At 41.6% G+C, this 14119-nt stretch overlaps 1 protein-coding gene across 1 annotated transcript in view; it reads left to right on the plus strand.

Annotated features, from left to right (window-relative positions):
* The first annotated feature begins 1316 nt into the window (after positions 1–1316).
* The window catches only part of UVSSA (UV stimulated scaffold protein A), a 58941-nt gene continuing 46138 nt past the window's right edge, over positions 1317–14119 (plus strand). Inside the window, exons 1-6 of the mRNA XM_075499579.1 lie at positions 1317–1552; positions 1833–2163; positions 6533–6653; positions 7825–8259; positions 9432–9541; positions 10197–10325. Of these exons, the coding sequence (XP_075355694.1) occupies positions 1455–1552; positions 1833–2163; positions 6533–6653; positions 7825–8259; positions 9432–9541; positions 10197–10325 (1224 nt within the window). The 5' untranslated portion in view covers positions 1317–1454. The remainder of the gene's footprint in view (positions 1553–1832; positions 2164–6532; positions 6654–7824; positions 8260–9431; positions 9542–10196; positions 10326–14119) is intronic.

A 14119-nucleotide genomic window follows, 5' to 3' on the forward strand; every position in this document is an offset into this window, starting at 1 on the left:
GTTTCTCAAGCGGAAGGTTATGCTCTAATACTCCCCTTGAAAGTCCTGACAACTGGGCTGTATTCACCATTCTGTTTCCTTCCAGGCATAGCTCACATATGTAGAAGTACCATCTTGCTACAGCTACACAGTAACAATCCTCTCATCCCTTCAATATTCTAAAGCCAACATAATTTCCAAGTGCTGCAAAGTGGAGGACCTTTCCCAAAGAGAAAATCCATCATTTATGCCACTGGAAGCTAAACAACAAAGCACCGGGAAAAAATACTCTACTTTTGGGTAGCGAGGACTGGACTGTGCTTGCTTACTTGCTCCTTCCACATATCCTTGCATCTGCAACCTACAAATCCACAACAAGAAGCTCAAATTGTGTTTCACATGGTGTATACAGAGCCCATGGGAGAAGCTGTTGTGAAAGACTCTATAGGCCCTCCAGGCTCTGGATAGCAGCAGCTACTCAAGAAAATCCACTTTCCGATGCAAAAGTGAGGAGGGGCCGGGTTACAAGATGCCACGAATGAGGGCCTGGTTCCCTGCCTTCCTCGCTTCACTTCCTACCTTTTATTAGCTTCTTAGCGAGAAAGGCCCGTGGGCAGCGTGAAGCAGAGGGAGGCCAAAGGTTTGCCTGCCCTCACAGCTCTGAGGAAGCCCCGTCACAAGGCGTGCAGGCCGGCGGGCTCCGCTCCTCATGCCTGCCCTGTCACCGCCTTCACCCAGGGGGTCTCCGAGGGGCAGCACCTGGCGCTCCCGCCATCGCCTCAGCGCCATCGCCTCAGCGCCCAGCCCTCGGCGCCTCCGCCCTCTCCACAGCCCCGCGGCCTGCCCCGACCCGGCCCCTCCCCAGGCCTGCGCCCGCCCTCCAGGCCGGCCCGCGGCCTCGTTTGCCCCCAAAACCGCCTTTTTGAGGGATGCTTTGGAAATACCCTAAGCGGGTGTGCAAGCACGGGGCACTGCGTGGCGGGCGGCCGTCGTTCCCCGCCGGGCTCGGGGGCCTCGCGGAGGCCGCTCGCCTCCCCGGGCTGGTGCAGCCCCGCAGCTGGGCTCGGCCCCTGCGCCCCCTGCGGACAACAAGGGGTTAACACCACCCCCAAGCGAGGCGCGGCCCCTTTAAGGCCTTCCCCGCCTTCCCCTATTCGCGCTTCCGGCCGGTGTGACGTCACGTGGACATCACCACGCGGAAGCGCGGGGGGGTGGGGGTGTCAGCGCGCCCTTAAAGCGACAGCCGCGGCGGAGGTGGGGCTGTGGTAGGTGCCGGGGGAGGGGGGGTGAGGAAGATACCACCCGCCGCGGGGCGGGGGGGGGGGCAGCCGCCCCGAGGGGCGGGCAATGGCGCCGCGGAGGCCCGGCCCCGCCCGGCCCGTCGCGGGCTGGCGGTGCCCTGACAGGGCTCGCCGGGCCTGAGGAGCTCGGCGGAGCGGTTGTCCCGTCAGCTCGGCGTCTCGCTGCCGGCAGAGATGGACCAGCGCCTCGCAGAGCTGGTGGAGGAGCTCACCACCTCGGGAGAGCCGCGGCTGGAGCCGGGCAGGATGAAAGAGCTGAAGAACATCTGCAAGTACGGCCGCCGGAGCCACCCCACTGGGGGCGGGGTGGGACGGGAGCCGGGCCTCGCAGCCTCCCCCGAAAGCGACGCTTCTCCCCGGGCCGGACAGCCGTGGAGGCTGCCCCCGAGGCCTTCCTGGGGCCTGCTGTTTGAGCCGGGCGCAGCTTGCTGCCAGCACAGAGGCTGCTGGTTTAAAATTTAAAATAAATTTTTAAAATAGTTGTGGGTTTATGTGCTAAACCTCTTTTTAACTAGCTCCCCTTCCTTTTTTAATTTATTTCTGCTTTCTCAGGTCTTCAGAGGAACATATCAGCCATGCCTATCACCTGCTGATGACACGGCTCAAGGAGGAGCACGCTGAGATGCGCTTCTCGGCTTTCCAGATCGTGCAGGAGTTGTTCACCCGATCCCATCAATTTCGGACGCTAATTATTTCCAACTTCCAAGAGTTCTTGGAGCTCACGGTGGAGATAGACCATGAGCAGCCTCTTCCCCCGCCCAAAGAGGTGGCACAGAAGCTGAGGAAAGCAGCCATTAAGTCAGTGCAAGACTGGCATGAGAAATACGGAGAGGCCTACAAGAAGCTTTCTCTGGGATACCACTTCTTAAAGCAGAATAAGAAGGTACTCTGCATTTTTACTTCTGTGTGTGTTGTTAGGTGATGATCAGTAGGAGATGTTTAAAGCGAGGAAACCAATAAGTATAAAAGAAAAGCTGTTGGAAATGACATTGTATTTAGGAGATATCCTGTTGAGTATGGTCTTTGAAAAACAAACCCCAAGCTTTTTGCTTATCTTGCAGTATTGTAAAGTTGTAAAAACCCCGGGGTTTTTAAACTCGGAGCTGGGCTCAACTAGCCTTTTCTCAGGGTGCAAAAATTATTGCTCACCAGTAGGCTTTCACCCACTGATTCCTACCTGAAGCCCCAAAGTCAAGCTTTTTAGAAGGGAAATAATGGTTACAGCTTAAACTGAGGATAATCAGCTAGTAAGTTTTTCTGTGAAAGTTTAAACTACTAAGTCTTTCTATGGAGGTTTCAACCAGCCTGACTTCTGTACTGAGCTGTCCGGTTCTAGCGTCCTTTCACTGTATGACAGTGACAGTAGCGTAGGTGCTAGCCCCCCTCAGCTGCACTGTTGCTGTGTGTCGTACAAGAAGTTTTATTAAAGAGGAATTGCTTGTATGTAAACACTTGCTTTTAGCTCTCCCTTCTAGGCTTCAAGTTATGTTTTGAACATTCTTCTCCTTTAGTATGTCTTCTGAGGTGTAAACAATGAAATTGGGAACACTATCCTATCATTTTAGATAGTGTGAATGCTAATATCAAGCTTTCAATAAACATATTGATTCTCTTTCCCTTCAGAAAAGCAGATGTTCAGTGTTCCTAACAGTAGATCAAAAACCTTTGAGATACATGATGTATTTCTGTTGTTCTGGTTCCATGCTAAGCTCATAGCGTACCTTACTTGTTCTTTTTCTATAAAATTTTTGACATCTGCTCACAAAAGGTGATTGTCTTTGAATCCTCCCTTATTGTATTGTTTAATAAAGGAAAAAAAACCCCTAAATGCAAGTGACGAGGAGAAATGCAGAACTGAGGCGGGGGAGCTTTAACACATAATGCAGATTTAGCAGATTGAACACGCAAGCGTGTGACCTGTCTGCTGAAGTTTGGCCTGTTTGTCTGGGCTCCTGTGGTTAAGGGCTGCTCCCCTGTTATGACTGGGTGATCACTGTGTATATTTGTGATACTAAGCTACCCAGCAAGGTTGGCCGTGCTATTTTCTAGAGCAGCTGAACTTAAGTACTTCTAGAAACATTAGTACCAATAGAAATAATCTTATGCCATTTGATAACTCTTGTACTTAAAGAGTTGAGATGAGCCAAATGACTTACTGGCCTTTTGGCAGCTTAATACTCAAAGTGTGAGAAGCACCTAAAAGATTTGAGGATGTGTTTGTACTTTCTAGAAGTAAAGTACATCTGCTGTTCTGTATTGCAGGTTTGTCGCAGTAGTATAGGGCAACTTGAGAGGAGTGTTAGCTGTGTCTGTGGTTTGTGGTTGTTGATTGTTTTTTTTTTTTATTATCACCAAAATCTGCTTATAAGCAGTTGGTCAGAAGATGACTTGCCCTTTTAGGGTGTAAACCTGGAGAGCTACCCACTGTTTTAATGTTAGTAGGTCCATATTAGTAGGTACCAAGTAGGTAACTATATAAATGTTTGACTTCAAGAACAAATAATATTTCAGTATATCTGAAATTGTTTTCAAACTCCTGTCTCAAAGTTTAAAAAACGAAGAAAGGGGAAAAAAATTTCAAATATTTCCAAATGTTTGCATATTTAGGCAACTGAGTCATATTATAGTATCTTTGTATTTGAGGAATGCATGGATGGAATTACAGAGTGAGCTGCAGTTATGGAGTGAACAGGATTTTAAGCAGCTCAACATGGAGTATCTTACTGCTATACATCAATATTTTCCCAAAAGTTGCAGTAGTTGTCTAGGCCCACTACTTACACCCTTTAAATCAAGAAGTATTGTCTGTGACCCATCACATCCAGTTCCATAATCACAGACCAATGGTAAAAGGCTTCATGTAGCCAGTACCAATACAAAAGCAGAACAACAACTCTGATGTCGGTCCACATCACCTAAATGAGGTCAGATGTTTTCTGACCAAGTTTGTGAGTTAGTGCTGACCCCAGGTAGTGAGTGACTCCGTGCGCACATCTGTAACTCAAGCCCTGAGTGACTCCGTGTGCACATCTGTAACTCGGGCCCTGAGTTATTCTGACCTTGTGAGGCTTCTGTAAAAGGCCGGTGTGCCCTGTTTTGGGCAACTCAAAGCTTTGCACTTGCTGTAGACTTGGTTGGTGATAGATATCTGGTGTGTGAGGTGCACTCTTGTTATCAATGGCAAACCATGATGATTTGGCAGATGTTGTAAGACGAGCATCTGGCCAACTGCTGAAGTATGAAACAACACAGCAGAGCAGCACATGGCTTGTCCTTTTGGGACAGAGAAAGGGAGAGAATGGGCAAATGACTCTACTGTAGGTGTTCTGGTATGAGGCAGAAGTTGTGATTTAGGAAGCTCTAGCTATGTCTGGTTTTTTGGGCAAGTCCAATCTGACCACCTAGAAACAGTAGCTGTAGTTCCTGGGTTTTGTATCTTTGTTCCATTTTTGAGGGTGATGTTGCTCTTTGGGAGGAGCTGTTTCTCCTGCTACTGTGTGGAGAGCTATGTGAGCTTGGTAGAAAAATCAGATCCTGACAAACCAAAAAGCTCACCCTGGTGATCCACGTGCTGCTATAGGTTGTGAAACTAGCTCTTTTCCCTACCTTCCCTCTGCCCCCCTCATTCCCCAATAAAAAAGAGCTTGGTAAGTGTGCCTCTCATCCTAAACCAGTGGAGACTCCCCATGCCAGTTTCTGTGAAAGCTGAAGTATCCTTTTGCTCCTAGAGGCTTTTATAGAAAAAACATTTTTTCTATAAAAGTCTTTAAAGTATTTGCATAACTAATACTTGTAGAAACCTTAAGGCCTATTGCACACTGTAGGAATTATTCAGCAGTAGGAACATTTATATAGCAAGACACTTTACCACATGGTTAAGTCCAAGTTCAAGAATCTGTTTTTTAACTTCCATAGTGTTTAATGGAGTTACCTACTTGCTTAATGCTGAACGAATATGAAAAAGTTTCTGTAATTTTGAGATGAGAGACCAACAAAATTCTTGATTGTGCAAAAAATATGCAAACTTCAGTTGTAGGATGTACTACTTGGTTTGCTTGACCCGTGGCTAGTAAGTCCATGTCCATATTACAGGAGAGATCTTCTGGGACTAGATAGAAAGCGCGACTTATTTGTCCTGTGTAGGGTGTTCTCAATGTTGTCTGGACCTGTACCTCATAAGTGAGATTCAACTTCACTGTTTTACTCTTGTATGGCTCCAAAATGTCGCTGTAGGATGTCAGTATCTGGGAACCATTACTGTATGTTGACAGGCTTTATATCATCTAGCAGTGGCAATAGCAACAAACATTCAATGGGTGCTTATAATATAGACATAGCACCAGAGAGTCTGTGGACTTTATTAGCAGCAAAGTACAGGCTTGCTCAGCACTCAGTGTAATCTGTATTGAAGTTAATGAAAGTTATGTGGTAGCAATCAAAAGGAAATACTGTGTTTGTCTTTTTCGAAAGGGTTTCCTTATGCAATAACCCAATCAAGACTCCTTTCCTTAAAACAGAAGTGAAAAATATTTGCATTTTCAAGCCCCTCTAAGATCAAACTAAAAAAAATCCCATTGCAAATATTTTAAGAAACACTATTTTGAATGACTCGGATTTATGTTTTTATTTTCATCATAAGAAAGTAAAGTGAGACTGAATGATAACCTTTCCCTCAATCCCCAAATCCAACAAATGTAGTTGTAAAATCTAAAATTTGGTCTTTTTAAATGAATTTGAATGTCTTCTCTTCTACTTTCCTTGCTTAAGAAGTTCTTCAGTAAGTGATATGTATACTTGTGGTAATAGTGCTTACAAATTTTCCTGAATTTCCTTTACTAAGAGCAGACCTAGCGTGATATTTTCATGTAATTTGAATACTTATCCTGTGTAGTCTCTTCCTACTCATTCCCCCTAACCCTATGTCTCCAATGTTGTGACAGAGGTGTCCCAAAGCCTAGTTTATTCCTGCAATTTAGATGTGGAAATCTAAGCATTTTGTTTTTCTACCTTATGATTCCTTTCTGAAAGCCATTGATTCTCAGCAGTCCCTTATTAGTAGAAGTAAAAACTCCATTCAGAATTATTGTAGTTATTGATTCTAGGAGGAGAAGACATAAAAGGAAGTACTGCTGAGCTTCTGGCTGATCGCTGATGTTAGAGGATTTTTCACCACGGATAAGGATCTTAGGAAATGGATTTTCTATATGTTTCTTACAAGGAATGTTACCCTTTTTTCTTCATTTCCTCCCTAGGTGGATTTTCAAGATGTGCATGCCAGAACTGTCGCTGAAAGAAGGAGGGAAGAGGAGAAGCAAAAACGATTGGATAACATTTACAAAGAAAAAGCCAAAAGAGCTGAAAAAGAAATGGAAGGTGAGTTGCTTTGGTTCTTTTGGGGTTTTTTGGTTCATTTTTAAAGCAAACTTTTTAAAGGTTATATAAAACAAATTCTAAGGGAATAGCTATCCAAATAATAGCTGACCACAGAGGGCAGGAATAGTACATATGTTAGAGCTTGACCCTCTGTCTCTCTCACCTAAAGAATGTCAGGGGAAAGAAGTGACAGTCGTGTAAGCTCAGGTAGTATGAAGAGATTTAAAAAAAAAAAAAAATGTTGGCAAGGTCTGGTCTGTAATTCAGTAAAGTATGAATGCATAACCTCAAGCAAGCATATCATGAGACTTTTCAGAGCTAGTGGCTTAATTTCTGTGTCTACGACTAGGCACAGACTTCTCAATACCTTGTTGGCTGATGACCTTAATTATATTGTATATACAGTCATCATGTTCCAGAAGTATAGGCAATGGTCTGCACAGGAATCCTGAATGCAGTGTAGGATATTTATGAGAAGTATCATGCTGCTGCTAAAAAATGTGTCTTAACTGGGGGCTGAATCTGTAAGCAATATCTACATAGCAAACATATTTCTGTAATACAAAAGAAGAACAGAGATAGTAAGTATATTATGTTGCAGTTACAAAGGGTTATTTAATTAAATTACTTTGGTATACGCAATGCATCCACTTATTCTGCATGCTGGAAACGTTTTCATGCATGAGGGTGGAATTTTAAAAGAGACTTAACCTTCTTAAAGCCACTTTTATTGGCAGCATCTTTTTGAGCAACAGCATATATACATGGCTACACCTACAAGCAACTATAACATTCATGGCTGTAGAATGAATACCCACCAACATCACTAAGAATATCCTCATTGAACCTTGTTCTTCTTCAAATTCTAGGAAGTTTTTGTGTCATCTTTGATGCCTAGTGAAATTTTAGAGAGGATAGGAAAAGGAGGAACACGGATTTTAAATTCCTTGCTCAGGAGGTTCTAGACTTCCTGCTTAAGAAAACTATTGTCACTTTTATAAAGACAATTTCTGCAGTGGAGAGAGATCTGTATGGATAAATTATCACTGATTACTGGATAAATGGATTACCGCTTTGGCAGTTGCATTTGTTTTGTAAATCTGTGTCTGCTCTGGAGACATTAGCATTTTACAGTGTTTAACAATATTCTAAAACAATTGTCTCTTGATAGAAATGTCCCAAGAGGTTGCTGACACATTGACAGAGATGGAAAACTGTTTTCGACTTCTGATGCCAGATCCTTTCAACTTCACTGTGAATGACATGGAACTGGAACCCAACAAACAAATGACTGCTAATGAGGATAGACCTGCATCCCCCTTGCCCTCCCGGATGGAAGTTAACCAGTCCTATTTTGGATGCATGGATGATGAACAGCCATGCTGCAGCAAGGACGTGCTTTCTGTTTCTGATTGTGTTAGAACTGATAAAAACAAAGAGTTAGATGAGAAACAGGAGAAGCCCGAGCAGAAAGAATTAAATGAAGGCACATGCTTGGAAATTCAGTCTGGTGTCCCTGCTCTCAGCGATGATGATTACCAGACTTTTGTTAGGAACCATGGGCTTATTTCACATAAGTATACTCTAGACCTTGAAATCTCCACAGGTACCTGGAAAAATTTTTCATGTATAGCTGGAGACAGTCTTTGAAGTGCTTTGTAATTGTTTGGGGTTTGTTTTTTTTTCCTATGTCTTAAATGCTTGGGGTTCCTGAACACCACTTATTTTGGAGTTCTTTTCTGTTTCTGGTTCATCTAGTAACCATTCTTAGGTTGGGATGTCCTTGTGTGTGATTTACAGATTTTATTAATTACCTTCTAAGACTGAACTTTTGTATTGGTGGTTGTAACCATGTTGCAGCACTTCATAGTACCTGGAATAAGATGAGTTTCCAGTGTTTAAAAAAAATTGCAATCTCTCTACAGTATATAATTTTATTTTCTGTATGCTTCACGATTCACCTCTTTCTTTCTCTCTATAGTGGGGGTATAAGCTACTAATTTTAAAGTCTTATAATTGGCTGTTTTGTAAACTTGTTTTTCCTTGCTACTGACAACTTGCAAGAAGTAATAAGTAGAGTTTTGCTGGGAAGTCTTAAGGATTATGATTATACCTTTTTTTTATGTAACTTTGCTAATAAGAATTACCTCCCAAAAAATTAGGATGGTTTGTGTTTTGGTAGTCTAAGTGAAGTCTCTTACAAATACTGTCCGAACAGAATTTCATGTGGAAACAGCCAGTAAGACACATATCTACTTCTGTGTTTGCAGACAACAGAATTGGAAATGTATCTGTGGGCCTTATGAATGACTAACAGGTGAAAAGTACCAGTTTTACTTGAGTAGTGGCATACTTGGCTTCTTTGACAATCAAGTCCCTATTGCCAGTAGGCAGGAATTTTTTTGATATTGAATATGCAGAAACTGGTACAATAAGGCCCAGTCCATTGACTGGAACTTAGGACAAGATGTAGTGTAAATAGGAAGACTGCACTTGTCTGTGGTTTATTTAGTGATTCCTTAGTAGTGATGGCTTAACAACTCTTTCTGTCATTACTGGACTGAAAGCTTTTCCTCTGACTTTTTTTGAATGTGTGGATAGTGGTAGAATAATTAGTACTGAACAGAGAAACATTCTGATGTTTGTAACCTTCCATGAAGTGATCAAATATTTTAGAAAGGTTTGTGTCTACTTCTTCCACTTAGCTTCTTCAGCTCCTGTAGTGAAGATACTATAAACATCGCTCTCCTAACTCTTTTTTTCCCCTGTTTTGAGCAGATATAAAAGTGCATGAGAATGAAGATAATACTGCCATAATAAACAATGTCATGGATGCTCACAAACTCCTCAGAAATAAGTTCTGGCCTTCTGTGCAGACCTGGATTCAGGTGGGATAAAGAGACAATTTTTTTTTCTTTTTTTTCTTTATATAAAAAGATGGAGAAAATGTACTGGACTGGGGTACAGTAAATCTTGAGGGAGAGTGAGCAAAAAGGAAATTAAGGCTGAAGAAACATTGGTGCAAATAGAAAAGATTTCTAATTCAGTAGGGGTAGACAAAAGGAGACTACAGGAGCTACGTAATTTGTTTGATGGCTCTTAGCATTAGGTATGCTACCTACAGTCATCCTTTTATTTTGGTGGGTTTTTTTTTTTTTTTTGAAGATACAGTAAAATGGGGCTTCTTTGCACAGGGTTGAAGTAAAACAGCTTGTTTTTGTCAGACCTGTCTATATCAGAAAATCAGTATGTCCTTTCTGTCAGTTGATATTACTGCTGAGGAGCCTCGTGCATGGAATTTGGCCTATAGAAGGACACTCTCAGGAGCTGTTTATACCAGCTGTTCATTCTTTGTTTGTCTTCAGTGGTTGCTATTAGCTTTTATATTCTAGATAGGAAAAGAAGTGGCTTCACTAATTGTTACTTTTAAAATAAAGGTATTTGTGACAATTGTGTTTCATTAATTATGTAGGAAAACTGAAAATGTTCTTTGGCTCAGATGTCTAGAAAAAAGAATAAGAATGTTGATTTCTTGTTTTGCAGTTATTTACCAGAGTGGGAATAAATGATGATCGGCTAAGATGTGCAATTGATCTCAAGAATAAATTGGAGACTGCTATGAAGAAATACAAGGAAATGAACATTTCCTTTAAAGCAAGAAAAAGAAAAGTGGTGCGTTTCTTAAAATTCTGTTTTACTAGAGGGGACTGTTAGTAATATTTAGCTTGTACACAAAAAAATGCACTTTCTCTTAAGCCTTAATCTGGCAAACTTTTCAACACAAGTTTTATTGATAAATACACTAATTCAGCTGGTTGTAGTTTCACTCAAGGAATTTGCACTAAACACCTGTGGAGTATGCTGGGGCCTGGTTATTAGACAACCATGTAAGGCAGCACTGTTGTTGTTTAGGATAGGGAAGTGGTTAAGTTCAGATTTTATTTACTCTTAGTTTCTTCATGTGTAACACTGTCCTTAGCTGCTTTTGTGCATATTTCTCAGGAAACGCTGTATTACTCATGTTCTTTTACAACTTGCTGAACTATGCTAGTGTCCCACAATTCAGGAAAATCGTGTCTCTGCTTTGGAGCATTTATTCTCTCTAGTGAGGGTGTAATGTGATCGAGGATATCTTAAAAGTATTAATTGTTATATAAAGCTTTAAAGTGTCAAAATATATTTCACAAAGACAGTTTTTTGTGAAATAGGCAAAACTTGTGAATAAATGGAGGCTGAAAGATCAAATACTTTATTCAGATCCAAAAAGGAGTCTGTGGCTTGTTTATGTACCTAAAAAGCAGAGCTGCATAACACTAATTTCTGTTGGTTGCAATCAAACGAAATTACTGTATAGCTTGACATGAAAATAAGTATTTTGGGTCAGGGTCCAGACTGAAGTCCGGTTTATGACTCGATTGTAAAAATTTGATCTGGACATTATACCTTGGACTAAATTGTGGTGGCCTTGTTTAGCCATGACTGAGTATTGTAGACTTTGCTTTCATTGTGCAAATGAAGCTTTATCAAGATTAATCTGGTTCATCACCTTAATACCTACTGATGTACCACACCAGTCAAAAATGCCAACTCTGAATGAAAAGTATTGAAAGACTGTCTTATCAGCGTTTTTTTTCTCCAGTGAAATATGTGTGCTACCTTTATGCAACCAGCTATGAAGGAATCCAGACATCTGCTGTCATTCCTGCCATTTGCTTGACAGGACTTCATTTGCTGCACCTCTGCATGGAATATTGGTTGCTATATTTCTTGCAAGATATAAAGGACATTCAAGCCTTGATTTTCGTGTGTGTGTGTGCATGTGTATGTATGTGAAGTGGTATTGTTACCACTTGTGGAGATTGATCAGTGCTATCTACATAAGGTTTGAAAGCTAATATATTCCATCATTAGAAGGGAAAAAAAAAGGAAAATACATAGCAGTGCTCACGAAGAATACACTCAAAATGAAGCAATGCCGATTGAGGTATTAACTTAAGCATTGAAAACAATATATAATTATTCCTAGGGTTTTTCTCCAGTGGAAAATACCCAAATTTAGTGTTAGTGCTGAGTTACTTTAAATTTATAACCTGAACATAGAGAGCTTTGTACTGCAGAGGGAAACTGTATAAATTATCTTTTATTCGTGTGTCAAATGACTTCATTGAAACATAAAAACATGGTAAAATGAGAGTCTGAGAGAACAAAATAAACAGCATCTCTTAGACTGTGATTATTAAATCCCCATCTGTCAAATATTTACATGTCAACATATGAAACATTACACACAGCTCCTCGTTACTTCAGCATTGCTGCTTGTGTTATGTATTGTTGCTTCTGTCTGTACATCCTTGTGTCATTGGAACTATAGTTTTTGCCATGCCCAAGTTTTGCTATCTTCTTTATCTTTAGATCCAAGAGAAGAAGTACTGATAGCCTGTCCTTCAAAGCACTGGCTCACAGCCATCCTGTCCCGACAGAGCTCAGTGCATTACAGATGTTATTTGTTAGCACATGGAGTCAGTGAGTGCTGTACCTGCTCGTGTATAGAGATGAGCACACCTAGAAATGAAGGGGAGCATTTAGTAAGCAGAGAGAGAGAATGTAAATAAAGTGTCTGAGTGCAGAGGGTCTCGTGTAAATAGTCTGGTTTGTAGTTGGTCTGTAACATCTCTACATTTGGATATGATGGCAGTTTCCTGGCAGCTAGTGACTGCAATCTGAGGTACCTATATTGTTAGCTGGAGAAAACGTAAAGGTGAATTGTTTGTGTACTTGCTCATTTCAAGTGTAATTATGATCCTGCACCACAGGCCTTACCTTCAGGGAAAGTGGTTTTATTTTATCAGTAAATATAAAACGGAACAATAGGGACTTGGAAACTTGTCTGGGGGCTTGGGCTTGCCCAGTGTCCTCAAACTTTCTGTTTTTTCTTTGTGCTCATTCTCCATGCTTCTGTGGTCTCTAATTTTCACCCTTTTCATCTGTTCTATTCTGTGCTTTGTTTCTGTTCTGTCCAGGAACGGGGGGAGTAAAGGCTTTACCCATCCTCAAATTGAGATCAAGAAAGTTCATAAAGGGAAGGGTTTAGGGAGAGACAGTGAAACTGGAGATTTGTCACTATGAACTCTTACTATACCTCTCAATCCCGCAGAGATTTAAATTGCCACGTAAAAGAGGGAAGGTCCTAGAGTCCCTTACCATTGCCACATGTCATTGGCACTCTTGTTTAGCTGAGCAGTTGTACGTGCACGTGGCTGAGATGCAAATAAGACATATATATTTGGAGTAACTCTTGATGCTATGGTTCAATATGAATATACCAGCAATGTAGCTGGGTGTAAATTACATTGGGAGGAAGAAGTTGGTGGTTACCTGGCCTGCCTTCACTGAAGAGTCATTTGGTTTGTGCAGGAAGGTGTCTGCTCTTGGCAATCCTCACTATTACCGCCATGCTTTCCATTGCTTCTCCGTGATTTTCCAGGTCATGGAGCACTAGTCTGCAAGGCAGCATCCTTAGGCAATCACAGCATGTTAGAAAATTAGCACAAATTATTTTCTCTGAAGTTTTTTTGCCTTTACTGAAAAATGTAAAAGCCCCACTGCTTTGCAAACTACAGGGGAACTTCCTGTAGGTTTACAGAACTTCTCTTACACAAAGTCACTTGAAGGAAAGCACAGAACTTTATACAGTGAAATACTTGGACTTAAAATGGTTTATAGTGACAAGAGCTATAACCACCTCTTTCTTTTCTTCTCCGTGATAGTGAAGAACTTGAAAACATCAGAAAGCCTTAATTATGAGGAGTGCCATCATTTTTACATAACACTTAAACCCTGCCAACACAAGTAGGCTATGGCACCATTCTGCTCTTACCTCTCAGGAGCTGTGGGAGGAGAGGGAAAAGAATGACAAATCTTGCAGCAGATTTTATAAATGTTAATACATTCCTAGCTGCCCAGACTACGCATTCCTTCTTCCCATTGCTGTGCCCCCAGCAGATCAGAAGTTATCAAGACATTTCTTCCTGAGCTGTTACTTTTTCAAAGAGGTGAGGGTGGACAAAAAATGACAGTCTTGCTGTGTTGGTCAAAGGCAAATGAGTTTTTGTGTGCTTAGACAAGTTACGTTCACTGTAGTTAAATACTTGTTTGGGATGTGAATAGGTTGTTGGTTTCTGATAGGAAATGTATTTTGAGAGTATAAACAAGAGTTTTGAAATCCAGTTTTCTGTGAATCTTAGTTTTAGCTGAATCTAGGGCAAGAGGGCAGAAGCTGTAAAAGGGCTTTTATTTCATGGTACCTGGATGCTCGGACATATCCCTTTCTTTCTCTAAATGCCTGCTCAGGATAATTTCAGTGTCCAGTAGAGGGAGTGCATACTGCATGCTCGACATTTTTCTCTATGCCACCTTTATCCAAAGCCAGCCATCATCTCAGTCTGTGTTTCTAGGTAAACTTGCAC

The sequence above is a fragment of the Mycteria americana genome, chromosome 4 (assembly GCF_035582795.1).
Source record: "Mycteria americana isolate JAX WOST 10 ecotype Jacksonville Zoo and Gardens chromosome 4, USCA_MyAme_1.0, whole genome shotgun sequence".
Lineage (NCBI taxonomy): Eukaryota > Metazoa > Chordata > Aves > Ciconiiformes > Ciconiidae > Mycteria > Mycteria americana.